The 19,078-nt window shown below is 42.2% G+C and overlaps 1 protein-coding gene across 1 annotated transcript; it reads right to left on the bottom strand.

Moving 5' to 3' along the window:
- Positions 1-4,113: 4,113 nt before the first annotated feature.
- LOC102070018 (protein-glutamine gamma-glutamyltransferase 6-like) lies at positions 4,114-18,266 on the bottom strand. Its single transcript, XM_005491345.2, has 13 exons — positions 18,260-18,266; positions 15,471-15,644; positions 14,898-15,137; positions 14,277-14,395; positions 13,020-13,148; positions 11,644-11,821; positions 10,090-10,225; positions 9,607-9,710; positions 8,544-8,786; positions 7,684-8,010; positions 6,496-6,653; positions 4,685-4,818; positions 4,114-4,382 (listed from the first exon to the last, which is right to left on the bottom strand). The coding sequence occupies exons 1-13, from the start codon at positions 18,264-18,266 to the stop codon at positions 4,229-4,231; spliced, it is 2,103 nt and encodes a 700-aa protein (XP_005491402.2). The 3' UTR covers positions 4,114-4,228.
- Positions 18,267-19,078: the final 812 nt, after the last annotated feature.

Here is a 19,078-nt window from a genome sequence, read left to right as displayed (position 1 = left end):
TGCTCTTGTGCCTAATTCAGAAAAGTGAAACCACTTAAAAATGAGAAAATGTGTCAAAAGAAACAACTGAATTTGTGTCGCTTAATGGAGATTATTTAAAAATATTGAGCTGGAGACTTGGACTAAATACATTCCTAAAGTTGCTGTAATATGAAAGGAACATCACTGGATTGATAATAATTGGTCAAAAGACAAGAAATAAGGTATCAGAAATGAACAGCTTTCACTCTGGAGTGAGTCATCAATAGTTTTGCAGAAACCTATCATCTTCAATAATTTAAGAAATTGATAACATAATATAGTCCTGTGAGTTTGGTGGTTTTCTTAATATTTCTTTATTAAACTTCACAATTGTTTGATTATTGACACAATTATATTCACAATTATTATTGACACAATTATATGTGTCATTTAAGCTAGAAACAAACTCTCTTTGAGTTTTAGGTTTTTACAGCATGGCCTTAAGTGTTATTCACAGAATAACTGCAGAGTGGTTGAGGCTGGAAGGGACCTCAGAGGTCATGGTGTCCCAGCTCCTGCCCCAGCAGAGTCACCAGGAGCTGCTGCTCACCTCCTGCAGGTGTGGCCTCAGCAGGGCTGCCCAAGGCAGGAGTCAGCTCCCCTGACCCTCTGGCAATTCCTTACCTGGGGCAGCCCAGGATATTGTTCCCTTCTTTGTGACAAGGGCACGCTCCTGCCTTGTGTGAGCTTTGACTGCTCTGACTTTATTGCAAAGCCTGGAGGTCACCAGATTTGCAGAAGTTGGGAACACTAAGAAGAATATTGGGAAAATCTTCCAGAGAAGTCTGTATTTATTGTATACATCGCTCAATGTCAATTATATGTGATTTTTGTATATGTCTTGAACTTGTTTCTTACATAAGGAGTTAAACACAGTATGTGATGGCTGATTTGCGCTCTTTCAGTCTAAGCAAATTTTAAACTGACTGTGCTCAAAATTCTGACTTTCTTTGCATGATCAATGTTCTTAAATGCACCTTTGCAGTAAATGTATGAGTTTTGAACCTCTAAATCAGGGTGGTTTAGATACAGGGAGGTATTTATCCCATCATCACTGCCTTGTGATGACTGTGCATACACACAGTACCATCTCTTGGTCAAACTGGCAACTGCAAGTAGCATTTCCTGCACAGGATTTCCTGCACTTCAACTCTGAAAGGAGACCTACTTATTGTCCCTTTGTGTTTTTCTTTGGCTAAAAAAGCCCGTGGAGAAGGTTAACATCCAAAAGAGACTTCTGCATGTAGGACTCAGGTGTTGGTACTGGCGTTCCATCTGGTGAGAATGAGCCCAAGCTGTCCCCACATCCAGGGCTGCTCCATCCCAGGTGCAGAATCCAGCACTTGCCTTTGTTAAACTTAGTTGGTTTTGTCACTTCTCTGTCCACAGCATCCCTGACATGCTCCTAGAAATCTCAAGGAAAAGTAATCCACAAGATCCTTGAAAGTGTCCATCCTGCCTGGATATTACTTTATTATCTTATGGTGTGTAGGAATACTTGTTTTACAGGTCCAAACATAAATCCATAAAAACTTTATTACCTTTAAAAATAGAAGCTTAAACCGTTTCCTGAGTGAGCATCTTTAATAACTGGATCTCTCTGAATATAGTGATCAAAAATTATATTCACCCTTTTATTGTGTCTCTGTTTCCAGCTCTGATGTGGCATACCCATGAATTAGATAGGAATTTTTATTTTGAGGGAGATTTCTTGTTGCTTTAGAGCAACCAGAAATTTTTACACTGTGCCTTTGGTTTTATCTTTTGCAGTGATCAGTGCCCTCTACATTCAGTACAGGAGAGGGACAGACCAAGAGGTAAAGCAGTGAGGCTTTGGTGGTAGAACAATGTGATTTGAAACCAGAAACTTCAGCTATTTCTGGTTGTTTTTTTTTTTTTTTTTTTTTAATCAGAATCTAGAAACTAAGAAAAGCAGAATGATGGGGAGAAACATTCACTACCCTGGAGGCTGATTTCAGTGTGCTTCAGGACCAATTCATGGCTGTGAAGGTGTCATATCAGTGAGTGCTCATTGGATTTTTTTTGGAGTGGTCAGACTGGAATGAGGGCTGGCTGGGTCAGCCTCTTGGGCATGCTCTTATTTAAACTGCATATTTATAAAGAAAAATACTGACAATTAGCCACTGCACTCCCCCGACTCCCACTGACTTCTGACCAAGAGCTGTGTAAAGATTGCAGGTTTAACAAAAGCAATTTAAATCCTTCCTCGGGCACTTAGATGTTTTTCTCTGTAATAATCATTAGTATAATTGAACAGTTGTCGGATGTCTCATGCAGGAAGAATGTGTTTCTCCTGCATGGCACTGGCCAGATCTGCATTTTCGCACTCAAAGTGAGCTGGGTGTGGTTGCTGAGGGCAGATGGAAATGCTGACGCTGTGAAAACCCAGCGAGTGTTGCAAAGCCTGGAACTCGGCCCGGGCTCTGCAGCCTGGCTTCCCTTTGAACTGCAGCCTTCCTTTGCAGGTAGTTAATTAGGATGAGGTCACTGCAAGCTCCGTGACAAACACTGTCTGAAATAATTGCCTGCATTGTGTTTAAGAAGGAATACTGAAGGAATCTGAATGTTTTGGCTGTACTGTGTGTAAAATGTAATGTCAGTCTGCATTCTTGTAAGATTTAATGAGATTTTCTGAAACACCATCACTACCTCAAGGCCTTTTCTGAGGCCAGTGGAGGATTGTCTGCCCTGACTCTCCAAGATCCTGCAAGACTTAATTGATAGGTGCAAAGCTACCTATTCCCCTCTCCTTTGCCTGGAGAAATCTGAATTCCTGTGTGTATGTGTGTGTGTGTCCTTTTCAACCTTCATTCCAGTCTCTCTGGGCTGACTAGTTTTACCAAGCTTCCACATCCATTATAAGTATATGTGTGGGTGGCAAAATATTGTAATTGATGTAGTAAAATAGGACTTTACATGTTTTGAAGATTTTGCTGGCTTTAAATCAAAGAAATATTTAAATAAGTTCTCAGTTTAATCTGTGTCTCAAGGTCAGTTTGTGTGCATGGGACATTCTGGGGGAAGCTGGGCAGTTCTGACTGTCAGGAGCAAAAAGTCAAATTGTCTCTTAGGAGCATTCAGAGCTTTGCTAGATTGGCTTGTTAACTTTGCAAGGAGTGAATGGACACATTAGGGATTTAGATATGGGTGGCACAATGCCTCCCTCATGAATGATGATCTGCTTTAAGCAGCTTTGTGGCATGAGGAAGAGTGACTGTTAATTGGGAATTTTTGTACACTTTTCTGATGTCCTCCTTTTTCTACTTTTCTATTTTCTCATTTTTCTAGTCATAAGAAGAGAATTCTATTGTATCACTGCCATATCTTATTGCTGTATTTTCCTTCTAGCAATAAGATTAAATGATACATTTAATTCTAGAATTTAATTATGTCAGCTGCTTGAATAGTACTTTGGCTACTACTGAATAAAACATATTTAGTGGATATAAGCCTGGAGAAGTGAAGGTTTCAGGCACACCTTATAGTTCCTTCCAGTGCCTAAAAGGGGCTCACAAGGAGGCTGAAGAGGGACTTTTCACAAGGGTGTAGGGAGATTGGACATGAAGGACTGGCCTTAAGCTGGAGGAGGGCAGGTTTAGATTGGATATTAGGAAGAAATTCTTCCCTGAGAGTGTGGTGAGGCCCTGGCACAGGTGCCCAGAGCAGCTGTGACTGCCCCATGATCCCTGGAAGTGTCCAAGGCCAGGCTGGATGGGGCTCTGAGCAGCCTGGGATGGTGGAAGGTGTCCCTGCCCATGAAACAAGATGAGCTCTAAGACTCCTTCCAACTCAAACCATTTTATTATTCTGTGATAATTAAATTGCATTCCATGAAGCTTATAGAACCAGTGATTTTAAATGATGTTCCTAGGAAATGCAGCTGCTATTATTGCTACAGGCTCTAATGCTGCAAACCATCACACTTGATCCTCTCCTTCAAGTTTAATTATATAATGGTTCCCACTAGTAATTGTATGTGTGAAGGCCCATAAAACAGGCTAGAGAATGAGAAAGGTGACACTGTCTTTACAATATAGTCCCTGGTACCTTTTTATTGGTTTCCGTTCATATTACATCACTTTATTTTGGTTGAGTAATCCGCATTTCTGTGCTTCCAGTCATAAGAATGCATGAACACTGCACCAGCCTCATAAAAAGGCAAAACTGCACTGCTGTGCAGGTTATATCACTGAGTAGGGGCCACGTGAAGCATCACAAATCCCTTAATGTCTGAAAAGTGGGTGCAAACCAAGTCCACCTGGAGCTGCCTGGTGCCACTCCTGTAGGGAATGATCTCAAACTCCACTGTTGAAGTCTCCATGGGGGCCATTCTTTCCACACTAAAAGAGAGAATGCATTTGTAAGTTAAAGCAGCTGAAAAATTCTTGCTATGTATTCCTTTGAGCACCCAAATTTAAGGCTGTATGTCATCTCTCCACTCCCCGAGCATTCTGTAATTCAAATTGTGGCAAAACCCGTGCAAAACTCTATCTGCTGTATGGAGAGTACTGACATGGTGGCATTTTGTCCAAGGCTGGTGCAGATGAAAGTCATGAGGTTGACAGAATCTTTTTAAAAACCCCACTGGTACTCCAGGTTTCCCACCAAAGTGAACAATAACCAGTCGGAGGTGTTTACATACCAGATTCGCAGCTGCTCTTTGAGCAGGCCGCTGCCCTCAGCTCTCAGGACACAGTCTGTCACCTCCTCACACAGGGGGTTGGTGAATGTCACCTCCACATTGACAGGCTTGTGTACCATAGCTGGACCCAGGACCTACAGAGAGAAAGCATTCTGCATCAGTCTCCTGTCTTCATAATGCTTTTCTCCTTTCATTCCCATTGCAAACCACTTATCCTTAGGATCACCTGGGCAGGAAGGAGCCAGGAATTAGCACATGTGCATGGTTTTGGGGAACAGAGTCCAGCCTTGAATGAGTGTGGCTAAGAATCAGCAAACTGCTGTAGAATCAACCCTTTAGTCCCTTTTTAAACTAGGTCGGTGCATGGTTTCATGTATAACATGATACTCATTAGAGTGAGAACACAAGAACTGGCATACATGGTTAACTACTGGAGGCACCTTAAATTAGCTTTAACTGGGCTAAATGAAAGGTTTGGGATTGGAGAACATGGGAGGTGTGAGACAGAGGTGAGTTGTGGTGTCTCAGGGAAAAGAATGCAAATTAGCAAATAAACATATTCATTACCTTATTTTGGCTGAGATAATGTGGAATTGGTATATCTGATATATATTTGTAAATAATATTAGGTAGCATCATTGAGAGGTCCCAATTGCATTTCTCTATTACTGTCTCCATGTTTATAGGGAAGTTTCAATCAACAGAAACATAAATGCTTCTTAACACTTAATCACTGAATTGGAGTAATTTAATCCAGATGCCTGCCCTACATAAACTGGCTTTGTTATTTGCATGACACAGCACAGAGACTTTTTACAAAGTCTCACTAAAACTTGGCATTTAGAAATTGCCAGACCTGCAAAAAACCCACATTTTTTACTCCTGTGTGTGACCTTGCTTTTCTTGTATGCTACTGACAGAGTGGTTTGGGACAACTAATCCAGTCTGGAGGCCCTGAAGGGCTCTGCACATTACCATATTCCCTCTGTGTTATTTACAGTAAGATGAGCAGATAGCATTTGATCCCATGAGTTATGCAGCATTTAAATCTGCTGTCCAAAACCAGTTCGGCTCGTTTATGTGGATGTGATGGGCCATGCAAAGCCAGGACTGTCCCTGGGCAAACACAGTGCAGGATCTTTCCTGCAGGCTAAAAACTGCTTTTTATTCATTGTACTACATGTGTCAAAAGTCAGTTAAAAGTGGAAATAAGAGAAAGCCTCCAGTTCTAATTAATCCCTTGGGAAGTGTTGCAGAAGGTGAAAAGTGACATTTATCGTGATACAGTTAAAGAGCTTTCTTTGAATATTGGTAATAGAGAGACTCACAGCCCCAGGTGTTATCAGCTGGTCAGTGAAGGTGTCTTCGGTAAAAATCAGTCTTCCTAAATAAACTGGAAGATATTGATCAGACTTTTCTGACAGAAGGGGAGGTCTAAATATGGATGAGATTTCTTTCTCTGTATTCTGCCTGTCCATCCTTAGGTAGGCTTGTAACTGTTGTAGCACTTATCAATGCCACATTAACAAACACTGGCACGAATACCCCAGCACAGCTATGCCATGGAAAGATTTTCCTTTTTTTTAGTGTATTTAATTTCATTTGTATCATATGACCTATTGCTACAGCAACAAGATCCAAGATCAGGCATGATTTCATTTCCCATACTCCCTCCCATGAGGAAAGGGATGGAGTAGGAAGATGTAGGAGATAGTAGGAGATAGTAGGAAGATAGTAGGAGATGGAGTAGGAATTCCAGTTGCTGCTTCTGAGCACATCTCTCAAGGGTCACAGGGGGGACTAGATTTTACCTTGATGGTGAGAAAAGGATCCTGGAGCACAATATCCTTCTCAACCAGAAGTGAGGCTCCCCGTTTCATCTGGCACACAGCAGTCACCAGGATCTTCTTGTCGTCCACCAGAGAGTTTTTGTACTGGGAGTAGGAGATCTTGAAAGAAATCTCTTTCACTGTAATGAAACAGAAACAAAATTTCCCTCTCTTCTTCTTTTTTTTCTGAGTATCAGCTATCTGTAAGATACCTGTGTTTTAAGGAGTAATTCTCTTATCACCCTGGGGCTGCACATTTGTGAGTGTTGACACCAACAGGCAGGAATGATGCTCATGGGTAACTTCCACTCACATTTACATAAAGCACTAAATGATCAGGTACAGTTTGGTATCTGGGCAGTCTGAGGATGGATGGATGGATGGATGGATGGATGGATGGATGGATGGATGGATGGATGGATGGATGGATGGATGGATGGATGGATGTGGCAATACCTGCTGGTGTTTTTTTCATTAATCTGAAACTGGGGTTTATTGCTCCTTCCTTGCAAAGAGGGCAGAGGTCAGAAGGTGCAGATTCAGCTGTTCAGCCTCTGCCTTGCACAATCAGAGTTGCTGTTCCAGTGAGGAAGGCAATGGAATTCAGCATAGTGAGAAAAAGAATTCTGTTGGAGCTGTGGAATGAATTCTAAAGTGTTATGTATTAGCTTGAGAGGGTAGCTCTGTCCATCTGTGCTGCCTCTCATTTTTCAGCACTGTCCCTCCAAAAGCAGAGCAGACCCCTCTCTGCAGGTGGCACAGCTCTTCCTGCAGTGGGTGGTTTCTGTTGTGCTGCTGTGAAAGTTGCAGGCTTCTTTTCCTCCCTTTAATTTGTCTTTTTGCTTTGCTTACAGGGAGCCAGCATCTCACTATTCTCCAGTCCATGTCTCTTAGTTGTTCTCTCTTAGCAAAGGTCATAATGTAGCACCAACAGCGGCTGTGCTGGGTCGGAGAAGAGGTCACCCTGCTCAGTCTCCTTTTTGTCAATGCCTGAAAGCAAATGCTTAAGACAGGGAAAATATGTGTGTTTCTTTTGCCCTGAATAGCCTTGATCTACAACTGTTTGCAGGTCATACACCTCATGAGCCATTCTTTAATTTAATGTGATCTGACCACAACCCAAAACTATATCTTGTCCAGTAATAAAAGCTGTAATAAAATCAAAATTACCTTCTTCAGATCCAAGTTTAACAGACCTATGCAGCTGCAAAATCTCTGCCTTGGGTTTTCTGGTGTAGAGAATGGCTGAAGCCTTCAGTTTAACCTTTATGGTCTTAAAATCTGAGATCAAGTTTTTGAGTGTCAAGGTAAGGAGGATGTCCTGGCCAACCACAGGAGATGCATCAAGGAGCAGCTTCCCTGAGATGCTGGGGGTTTGTTCAGGCTGTGCCCTTGAAAATCCTCTTCTGGACCTTGGAATTCTGCTTCTTTTCCCAGGTCTTTTCACACCCAGCAGCTTCAGTGCTTTCTTGTACACCTGCCTTTCTTTCAAGGATCCTGCATTGAAAGGTACCATGGTCAGAGATCTCATGCATGTACATGCTGTGGTGCCATGGCTGATCTCAGACATTTAGGGAAGCTGAGAATGGCAAAGACACTCAAGAGGAGAAAGTGAGGTCTGACCCTAATGTGAATTTTGGCACAAAAGCAAATGAATTTGCGTGGCCATGAAGGCTGGAAAGTAAAATCTGCCCAGGTGGCTGCTCATGGGCACCCCTTAGAAGCTGTGGGCAGTAGAAAGGTAATTCTGGGAGAGCTCAGTTCTGCATAAGATGGGGCAGTTACCATCTCCTCTGACACTGAGAAGGATGAAATAATCCTTTTGCAGAAATTCTCCCCAAACAGCTCTCCAGGATGGCAGTTGTTTCAATTGAATCAATATGAGCAGGTAAGGAGCCCTAAGACTTTGAAAATTCACAATTCTTTGGCTCTAGAAGTAAAGAAGTTTAGTCAGTACTCAGTCCAACAAAGGCCTTAATTCTTTTCACACCTGATCATCAGTAGCAAAACTATTGCAATAAAGAATTTACCTTCTGGATATTTGTAATTATCAGTGACATCCACACGGGCGTTAGTGCCCACTGCTTTGGTGCTGATAAATTTCCCAATCTTCCTGGTGTCAGAATAAATTCTCTCTTTTCTTTTCTTGCTGTAGCGAATCCAAGTAACACAGTCAGCATTCACTGCTGCAAACACAAACGGGCTGTCGAAATCCAGGTCCACATCCCCTTCCTTAATGGCTCTGGTGGAGGCAGGACCACACTGATAGATGCCTGTGTTACAGAGGGGGAAGTGGAACAACATAAATCCTCATGCTGACAGCAGAAGGGAGAGGCAGCCACTCCAAAGACACATTTGGGAGAAGTAAAACAATATAAATCCTCATGCTGACAGCAAGAGGGAGAGGCAGCTGCTCCAAAGACACATTTGGGTCAAGTGCACTGTTTTAATGTCTGAGTGATGTGGCAACAGCGTGCCCAGAGATTCCAGGTGCACTTTGGATCGAAAGGTGAGGCTGCAGAGGAGGCTGGACCCACCTTTGGTGGGTAAGACCATTTCTCATGGCACACATCACTAGAGCTGAAGCTTCTGGTGGTGGGTGCCATAAGAAATGGTCTCACCCACCAAAGACTGCATGCGAAGCTGTCAGAGGGAAGGAGAGGAGTCAGAAGTACAGTCAGAATGAGAGATGGGAATCAATAGTGTGGGTGTGCATTGAGGAGAGGCAGGAAACTGAATTTGTTAAACCCGGTAGTGAGGAATGGGATTTTGTGATGTGAGCAGCTAAGACAGGGCAGGGGTGAGATAAGTGAACTTAAGATGTGCTGGCTTTTGTGGAGGCGGAGAATTGAAATGAAAAAAGAAAGAATTGTTATGCTGCTCAGCAATCCAGAGGCTGACAGAAAAGCTCCTTACTGGAGATTGATGTGGGTATTGCTTTTCTTGCACACCCAAATGAATGCTACATCTACAGGGAATATATAGAAGAGAATTGTCCTGAAATTTTTGGTAATTTCAAATTTCAATTTTTTACTCCTGGCAATCCTTAGGAGTCACATTATCTACAGGTTTTTATATTTACAACAGTATTACCTTTGCTTCTTTCCTGGGGTGTTGCATCCAGAACCTGCCACCCATCATAGAAAGAGCCGAGGTCTCTTCTAACAAACCAGCTTTCATTCCAGACATGGAAATTCCTGCAAGGGAGGTAGAATGCAGAATATCAGATTTGTACAATGCAAGAAATAATTCTAATTCAGTGAAGGAAATTCTGTGGAGAGAGCAGCTGCTGTGCTCCTTACATGAGTATCTGCTTCCCCTTTTTGCCAGCTTTTTGTGTTATACCTCTGAGAAAGGTTGGGATGTTATGAAAAAGAAATATTAAAAGAAAAATACTTCCTTTCAGAGTCAATAATTCAATATTGAACATTCCTGAACAAAAAGCCAAAGGTCTGGAGTGGAGTTTTATATCACTGAGAGCATGAGGTCAGGGTAGTTTTTCAGGAGCATGATTCTAGATCTTTTATTTAGTGGGGAATAGAATGGAAGAAATATTAAAGAAATATGTATATTTACCACACACTGTCTTCACTCAAGTGCAGGTTGTTTCCAGACACATCAATGTACTTATCAATACTCAGATTTAGGTTCTTGTCATGGGCAGAGTTGAAGTTTGTAATAACACGAGTAGGTATTCCCAAGCACCTCAGTACTGCAATATAGAATACCATAAAAGCTCTGTAAACCTATTTTGAAGACATATAGAAAGTTTTTCTCTTGGTCACACAGTTTAGTGTATGTTTTCAGTGGTGAAACAAGCCCTCAGAAATTTCCCTCCAACCATGATGCAAGCCACACTCATTGTGCAAAATTGCTTAAAAGACACTTGGACTGACATGACATTCTTAGCTGTCATGTCCTTTTTAATAAGAGTTTTGTTCACCCATTTATTTTAATCTTTGATTCCTTATCCTGTTCTCTCTTCCATTTTCCCTCTGTTTGTTCCTTGTTTCTTTTTCTGCTTATGGAGATACACCTCTCAATTTTCCTTTGTATTTTCCCCACAGACGTTTTTGTGTCTCAGAGCAGCTCTGACTGGACACTGCTAGAATTAAATTATTTTCCTGACTTGCAGCTCCCTTTACAGATCCTCAGTATTGTGACTTGCTCTTGTCATCAGCTGGTAAGATACAGCAGTAGAAAACTGGTAGTGTGAGAAAATGGACTTAAAAGAATACTGGTTTTCTTTGAATCCTTGCTTTGAAACAGGAAACCTTGCTCTTTTCACCAGCCCAGCCTGGAAAACCCTTTTGGTTTTTGCTTACTCACAAAGTTTTGTGTTTACTCACAAAGCTGGCATGCATTATTACAACCTGTAACCTGAAGGATTAACCCTTCACACATGGAGAGCAGAGGCTCCTCACTCTCCCTGCCAGAGCTGAAACAGCCTGAACAGAATTTACTCAAAGTTCAGCCTGCAGAACTCATAGTGAGCTGCTGTCAGAACCCAGGACACTCCTCTGGCTGCCCTGGATGACTCGAGACCCTGGCGAGGGGCTCAGAGACCTTGGCACAGAGTCAAAAACACCTGTGCCTTTGGTTTTAGCCCATGGAAAAAATTACCAACTTTTTTTACCAGCCACAAGAGTTTGAATAGAATGATAGTTAATTTGTCACAGGGGGAAATGTAGAATTTTGGGGATTTAGAATGGGGGTTCAAGAGGCAAGATGGAGGAATCTGGGTGTGTCCTGTCCTTCTTCTTCTTGTCCTCCATCTCCTGCTGTGATGGTGACACTTCTGGATTGGTTTAGAGTAGAGATAGACTGTCTAACATAGGTGACAGGGATTGGAAAATTATTGTAAATAAAGTACATGTAGTTCTTAGTATAAAAAGCTAACCCAAGGGCAGTCAATGTGCCACAAACCTGCCAGACAGATCTCAGCAGGTCAGAGGAAGAATGGAGTAGATAAGAGAAAATAAACAACCTTGAAAAGCAGAGCTGAGGAACCTCAACTTCTCTGGTTGTGGGGCTGGGGAAAAAGTATTTCTAATACCTCAGGAGCCATTTCAAGCACAGAAAACGCGAGAAGCTGCGTGTGTGGTGCCATTTGCAGCAGTGCCAGCGTACCTGTGCAGGTGACTCCTGCGAAGACCCAGCACTGTCCGTAGCGCACGGGGCGGTAGCGGGCGCGGTGCCAGCGGCGCAGGATGGTCACGCTGCCGCTCCAGCGCAGCGGGTTCGTCCCCGAGCGGAACCTCCCGCTCCACTTCCCTTCCACCACTCCCTTATCATCGTTGCTGTTCACCTGAAAGAGTCCTCCTCGTGACAGAATTAAAGTTTTTACAGGAAAAGAGAGAGGGAAGTAGCTAGAGGTGACCCTGTGTGGATAGCACTGTTCTTGCTTACTAGATGGTGGTACAGTGTGTTTGAATTTTAGATAAAATTTTGTCTGCTCAAAGGTTACAACTGGACCAAACCCAGACTAGATTGTAGAATCTGGTGATTCAAAACTGCCTTGTTTTCAGTACAAGTGATCCCAAATATACTGACTGACACCTATTTACATTTTCTCTGTTTCATCCATTGATCTCACCTCCTTCTATATCACTACTCTGCTAGGCTGTGCATTCATGCTGCTTCACATTCTCAAGTGATTTATGGAAGCCTTGAGAAATCCATCTTTTCTCTGAATGTGCATTTGTTGCAAATGTGCAGATAGTACAGCTTGCCCAAACTTGTTAAATGTGGTTGCATAAATTTGTGCACAACCATTGAAGAGCCTTGTTTAAGTATCAAGTGTGGTGGTACAGTATGCAGCGAGTTATTTCTATTATTTTTCCTTAATTATTTGTAGTATAATAGTAATTTTGTACATCTGAGTAGAGTTATTTACTTTATGCTGGAGCTGAGAATGCCTAAAGTGAGTGCTGTACAAAAGGCCGAAAAATATCAGTTATAAAGGAAGAATTTGCTAAGAGTTGTGGTGAGGCATGTATTATTTATATAACAGAAAACTTTTCAGCTGCCTAGTTGTACATTTATGTGTTTGTGAGGAGGAGTTGTAACTATTTGTTGCAGGAAATGGTAAAAACCTTACTGAACAAATATCCCTTAAGTAAAGAATGCTAAATTCAGACATTAAATGCAGCTGAACCAGCACTGGTTTTCCAAAATATTTTGTGCTTCTCTTGGTGTTTGAAAAACTTAGCAAGTGATTTCAGAATAGTCAAAGGCTTTCCAAATTAGTGAAGAGATCTAATGGACTGAAAATCTGTCAGGAAAACACGTGTGAGGTTTGATGTTTCTCAGAAGTTCTTGGCAACATTCCTTCAGTCGTGAGCAAACTTTTGGGCAGGAGAATAAATCTCCGTTTTACCTATTTCGTAGCTATGTTTTGCTTGGCTACACCTATAAAACATTGAGGAATTCATGCTCAAGCATGAGTGTGGGTTGGGGTTTTGCTGGTAGGTGCATTTCCAGCTGTAAGTGCTGGATGGCTTTACCGTGGCGCTGATAACCCTGCTCACATAGACAGGGCTGTTCCTCCTGGACACATCCAGAGCTGGGTCCTCACGGTGGTTCAGGCTCCGGTCCAGAACAGCCAGAGATATATCCAGGATGTCCTCTTCAAACTGGAATCAAAGCAAGCAATATATTGAGGCTGATTTCATAAGCAAACCCAAGGATCAACTCTCCACCAAGATTTCTTCTCCAAGCATGGGAGGAAGATAGGAATAGAGAAGTTTTCTGTACTGTTAAAGAAAACTGGGGCAAGAGGAAAATATAACCATTAAGCTGCCAACTCTCCATAGTATTTTAAAGATGTCTGAGCACAGTGTGGGTCCATGGCCACTGGCATTTACGAGGACATTATGTGCCTGGTGGCACTGACAAGATCACTGTGGGTTTGGCTCAGCAGGGCTCACACCCTCCCACATCCTGCCCTGCCCCTTCAGGCACCTGTCTGTTATGAAAGCTTTACTCTCATGGGCTGCCCTCACCTCATATCAGGTGATCTGATCTGAAAGAAACCCACAAAAATAATTATTGTGGATTAGGGTCACCAAGACACTGCTTGGGCTCAGAGAATGCCCCAGTGCTTGGCTGGATGGATGTGGCCAGGCAAGGATGGCCCTTGGCCTCTGAGACAGAAAGGAACTCTGGCCTTGTTTCATTTATCAATGTAAAAGCAGCCAGCAGCCAGCAGCAATATATTGCTTGCATATTGCAGGTCAGGAGGATCAATAGAAATGCTGTCTGCAGATGCTGGTGCACTTGGAGGGCATGAAGGGGCCAGGGATGGTCCTGGCTGGCCTGGGCAGGATGGCTGTGTGCCTGGAGATGGGCTGTAGTTCTGTATTTGCAGTGGTTACACTTGGAGGGCCAAAGTGCTTTTCAAAAATTCCAACAGGACTTGTTTCAGTTGAGTACATTGGGGTATCCTTTTAGGGTCTTCTGCCCCATTACTGAACACATTACATAATATAGTTTTACCAGTTTTTGTAACAGGCAAAAGAAAACTTTTGCCTAAAATTATGCTTTGTTTCTTTTATTTCTGTATGAGCATATGCCACACAAGGGAAATGATCCTGATGCTGCTGTCTGTAATGTAATGAAATATGAGATACATATCTGCAAGAAGATCTGAAGTGAGGAATATTGAGCTCTTATACTATGAGAGAATGATTTTTTTCCTCCTCAAGACCCTATTTACCCACTACTCTTATTTTGACAGTTCTGGAGGAGGTGGTGCTATTTACCTGTCCATAGTTCCAAGCTTCTTCTTGAATATCTTTCTCCACTCCCTGAAAGATGATTCCACTGTCATTCAGGACATACTCCTGCCTCTCCTTTTCATTAGCCATGTAGACATCATCATCTGCAAGCAGAGTGAGACATGGTGGCTGGAAGGAAATGGTTTTGCTCTAACAAAATGTCAAATAGAGGGCAGTTCTAGGGATCAGGTGAGACTGCCCATGCATTCAGCCTTAGGACTCTGCTACACGTCTGTAACCATTTAGAGAGTAAAATAAGCATACAATTCCTTTCAGGGGAGCTACTGTGTTTCTGTTCCTGCAGTAAGCACAGTATGTGTCTTACTGGTACTTCATTTTACAAATGAATGCAAGAGCCAGAGGAAAAATCAGAGGAAAAAATTTCTAGAATGAATATTTGTAATATTTACTCCCTTTGATTTCTTATCCTACAAGCAAGAGTCTGGGTCTTTGATGCCTTTCAACCCTGAAGAAGGGACGAAAACTTGATCCTCCATGTTAACAAAAACCCAACTTTCTGTAGCTGTGACCACCGGGCACAGACTTCACTGTGACACCCAGGTTTCCTGGCTGAGACAGTGGGTTATTTGGAGGTTCAGAGCATACCTGGACACCAGGGATTGAAGAGTAGCACAAAGTGGCCCAGGACTTTGGAGGAGAGCTTGTTCCCAGCGAGGACCTGGAGCTGGAGTTTGTATCGCCCGACGACGGCGTCGGCTGGGCTGAGGATGCTGAGGCTCAGGCAGCGAGGCTCACTCGACTCCTGGGTTGCACTCCAGCCATTGGAACCCTCCTCAGAAAGGCTAAATACGGCCTTGGTCTGCTGGGATTCTTCTGGAGATGGTCCTGCCAGAGGGAATGGGGGTTTGTGGGAGGTAGAGGTGAATTATGTTATGGAGATAACACGCAGCGCTGCAGGGATGTCCTTAGGAGCAGAGATACAGCCTTGGTGTGGAAATGAGGATGGCTCCTGCCTTCCTTTGAATTATTAACTGTCTCTTGCCTTAAGGTGTAGGTCAGACTTTAAAATGGGAACTCCTGAGCCTAAAAGGGCAAGGAATCCTGAGGGGAACAGGGCAAACTTTAATGTTTCAAGAATGGGCCGTGTACACCTGTAAGGCACAAGTATTTTGGAGCTGGAATAAGCTGGATATGAGATGACTGCCCTGGGGAGATTACCTGTGCTTGCAATAAAGGTGAAGTTGTCCCAAGATTGTGCTGTTGTTTTGAGGTTCAGAGAGATGTTGAAGGGCTGCCCTCTCCTCAAGATGAGTTCTGTGCTGCTGTAATCAGAGGTGTGGTGTGCAGCTTTATTTAGTTTGGATTGCCAGTTGACTTTTCCTATTTTTAGGGCTGAGAAGACACAAGACACGTTAATTAAAAACATTTTCCTTCAGACTTGCACACCTTTTCATTGTGTCTAATGTACTAATTTTATTATATTTTTATATAGCTGGCATTATGTGCTATAGGAACAAAGAAAAATCCATTGTTATTAAAAATTGAAAAAAGGCCAGGGAGCTAGACAAACAGCTAAAATACGAACTCTTTTCTGTAGGGTTCTTTCAGAAAAGATAAAAACATTCCAAAATTCAGAGAATTCATCTTTAATTTAAACAAAAAGTCAAAATCTTTTGTGTTTAGATAAGATTTTGTTAAAGTCTGAAGAGACTTCTATTCCTCATGTTCCTGCCCTTTTTCTGTGGTGATATCTAGTTCCCATCATGTTTTACATATTTACAGAAAGAAAAATTAAAACTATTAAAATATTAAAACTCTCATCAGGAAATGCAAGGCTGGTTCTGGAAACACTGCCTGACAATGATGGCTAGGAGGTTGGTATCTTCAGTGTGGAACTTGCTTGTTATCTTCTCACGTATCTTGTATCTAAATTAATTTACAGCCTGTAGCTTGAAGCTGGGTGTTATTTCACACTCTGTTGGAGGAAGATTACAAGCAGAGGAGTGGCATATCTCGAGGCAGTGCTATGGGTTGCTCTATTGTATCATGATAGGTTGCCCAATGTTGAAAATGAGGCACTGAAGCTTAGATTATAAAAGCTTCAAGCTTTCTCTTTCCTTGATAAATTAAAAAATTCCCACAACAACAAACAAGAACAAAGCAGAAAAATGCAGGTTTCCCTATAAAAACAGGTGTTTGGAAAGCACTCTTTCCCAGTATATTCCAGAGGAGTTTCAGGTGAAGAAAACCTCCTGTCCTGAGCAGAGCCTGTTAACCCTGTGCAGAATAATGCTGCTGTAAGCATTTCCATCATTTCACTCAACCAAGAAAGGGGCTCATGTCTGAGAGAATCTATAGGCTTCTACTATAATAATAGGGTGAGATTTCAGTTTTCTGCTGCATTTGCAGCACAAAGTTTTATTCTGTGAAGGCTTGATAAGGGCACAATTGTACTCATTTTTCAGCTTTTTGGAAGAATTGTGCATTTCTGAGGCCTACTTCAGGCAGTAAAAGCCTGGAGCAAGTGACTTTCCTGTAGTCTGTGTGCTTAAGCATGTGTGAGTGTTTTCAGTTGAGGGTCTTCCTTCAGATGCATCACCTGGAGACAAAAATTCCATTGGCAGGAGTCTGATGTTTGAGTCACATGGTGTGAAATGCCTGGAAAGCATGTTGCTTGCATCATCACTTCATTTTCCTGCCTTAAACATGGTTAATTGAACAGGACCATGGAAAGCATCATTCCTAATATCAAGTCCTCTAATTTAAAGGTGACTTAGAAGGTGTTTCTGAAGGGCACTTGGAGTCAGGGTTTGAGAAGGAGTCGTTTTGCCTGGCTGCACTTTATCCATGTGTATCCTGAGTGCCCGGGCTCTGCAGGGCAGGGATGCAGGAAACTGAGAGCATTTTGCACATTTGTAAATAAAAATGTCATGCACAGAGGATTTAATTATATGAGTGAGGCTCTGATGTTAAAGGACCTAATAGTGCTATTAAACACTTGTCAGTGTCACAGGCAAGGTCAAGATGGAAGAGGGGAAGTGAGAAGAAGGAGGAAAGATAAAGAAGGCAGTGGCTAGCATTGGTTTCCTCTAACAATTTACTGCATCAATAGTTTGATTTGCCTTGTGAAGTTCATGGCTACACAGGCATTTCCAGAGAACATGTGCAAGAGATCAGGAAGAAAAGTTCCATATATGTGGCAAGAGCACAATAAAGTTTGATGCCAGTCTTTTGTCCACGTGAATCTCAAATTTATCCTTGTTTTGATCTTCACAGTTTCAATTTCACTCCTATAATTTCTTTTTCTTCTTTCAGTGCCTGTGAGGAAAGCTTATGTGAAAAAATGTGGGAAAAATGTGTTTGGGTGTCCATGCTGTAATGGACAGACCTTGGGAGCATGCTCAGGAGGAAAAGCCTGGTGGTCACTGCTGAAGATGCTGACCATGGTGCACACAGGGTTCTCTTTGACTAAAAGCTGAAGCTCTAACAGGAAAACATTTTGTAAAATGTGGAGTGTGTGTGAGTATTCCATGGTGCACATGTCTAACTCAAGATCTTTACAGTCAGCATGAGAGTGAGCACTGTGAGTGCAATCCCAGACAGACAAACAGCACTCAGCTGGCAGAGCCCAGAGACCACCAAGGGACCTGGCTGAGGACAGACTTCATCTGATCTTAGAGCCTGGGATTTCTATGTTTGATGCCCCAATCACCAGCCAATAGTTAATTAGGTGGCTGCAAAAGCCCTGAATAGAGCAGTTAATTGATACGACAGAAAAATATTTTCTTACTCTACTTTTTTGTGTTACTGGAAATATAAAGATTCAAGACTCATAATAAAAGAAAAAAGAAAATCAGTTCTAGTAGAAAAACCAATAAATACACTTAACCTAAAAAAGCAGAGTTCCTGAGAGAGCAGCAAGATGTAATTTATCTCGTTTCCTCAGCAAATATTGCTCATCTGGATTGGAAGAGGATGTGTGGAGCCATGAGGCTGGATGAACTTACCTGCCATAAGGATTCCTTCTTCCTTTCCACCCTCGTGCGTAGCTCAGGGTACAGTTACAAAGGTGTGCAAGAACATTCTAAATCCTCTTCCAGCAGCACCAGTAATGAAAGGCTCAGGACTGGACTTGGCTACCTAGGCTGGAGTTTATACAAGCTGGGTGTGACCTGTGGTTGGTAGCTACTGTTTTTGTAGTGATATCCTACGTGAGCATCCACTGATGACTGCTTTAATTGCACAATCTTGAATCCAATTATCCTTATGTAAAACTGGTGAAGGACTGAGGAAAGATGAGAATCAGTATTCTGGCATTTTAGAGAGGAAAGCATCCAAAATTGGGTCTAATGAAGGAAATACTATCTTAAGTAGACAGAAGCAACTTAATTTTAGATGGTTTGGTTTGTGTCATTTTTGGGTTTTGGGGACTGTGTGTACAGAGGGCAAGTGTAGACTAACGTACCTATGGTACAGCACACTGTGTGGGAGAAGGAGTAATCCAAGGAAATTTATAATAATTAGTGTTACTGCCAGTAGCTTTTTTCCCCCACCTTTTTTAAAAAAAGACATCTATCTGAAGATCTTCCATATTATTGCATATAATTCATTTTGTCTTTGCCACATTATTGTAATAATGCTTCCTTCTCATTACCTGTTTCTGACATGATTATAATCTGCATAATATAATCTGCATTTCTTCTCTAAGGAGAAACACTTCCCAGGGAGGGTGCATTGCTGTGCAGTCAGCTCAGACTGGGGACCTGGTTAAGTAAAGAGAAGTCTTTAATGGCTGCCTCTGCTTCTAATAATTTTTCTTTGTAGTT

The sequence above is a fragment of the Zonotrichia albicollis genome, chromosome 17 (genome assembly GCF_047830755.1).
Source record: "Zonotrichia albicollis isolate bZonAlb1 chromosome 17, bZonAlb1.hap1, whole genome shotgun sequence".
In the NCBI taxonomy this organism is placed as follows: Eukaryota; Metazoa; Chordata; class Aves; order Passeriformes; family Passerellidae; genus Zonotrichia; species Zonotrichia albicollis.
Note: the sequence above shows the minus strand (reverse complement) of the source record. Positions and strands in the feature narration are given on the sequence as shown.

What these genes read in the sequence shown, in the direction of transcription:
- LOC102070018 (XM_005491345.2), bottom strand. An exon ending in CTTCAATCCCTGGTGTCCAG is followed by an intron (nt 14,396 to 14,897) that starts GTATGCTCTGAA and finishes CTCTGCTTGCAG; the next exon opens with ATGATGATGTCTACATGGCT. An exon ending in CGCAGGAGTCACCTGCACAG is followed by an intron (nt 10,226 to 11,643) that starts GTACGCTGGCAC and finishes TCTATATTGCAG; the next exon opens with TACTGAGGTGCTTGGGAATA.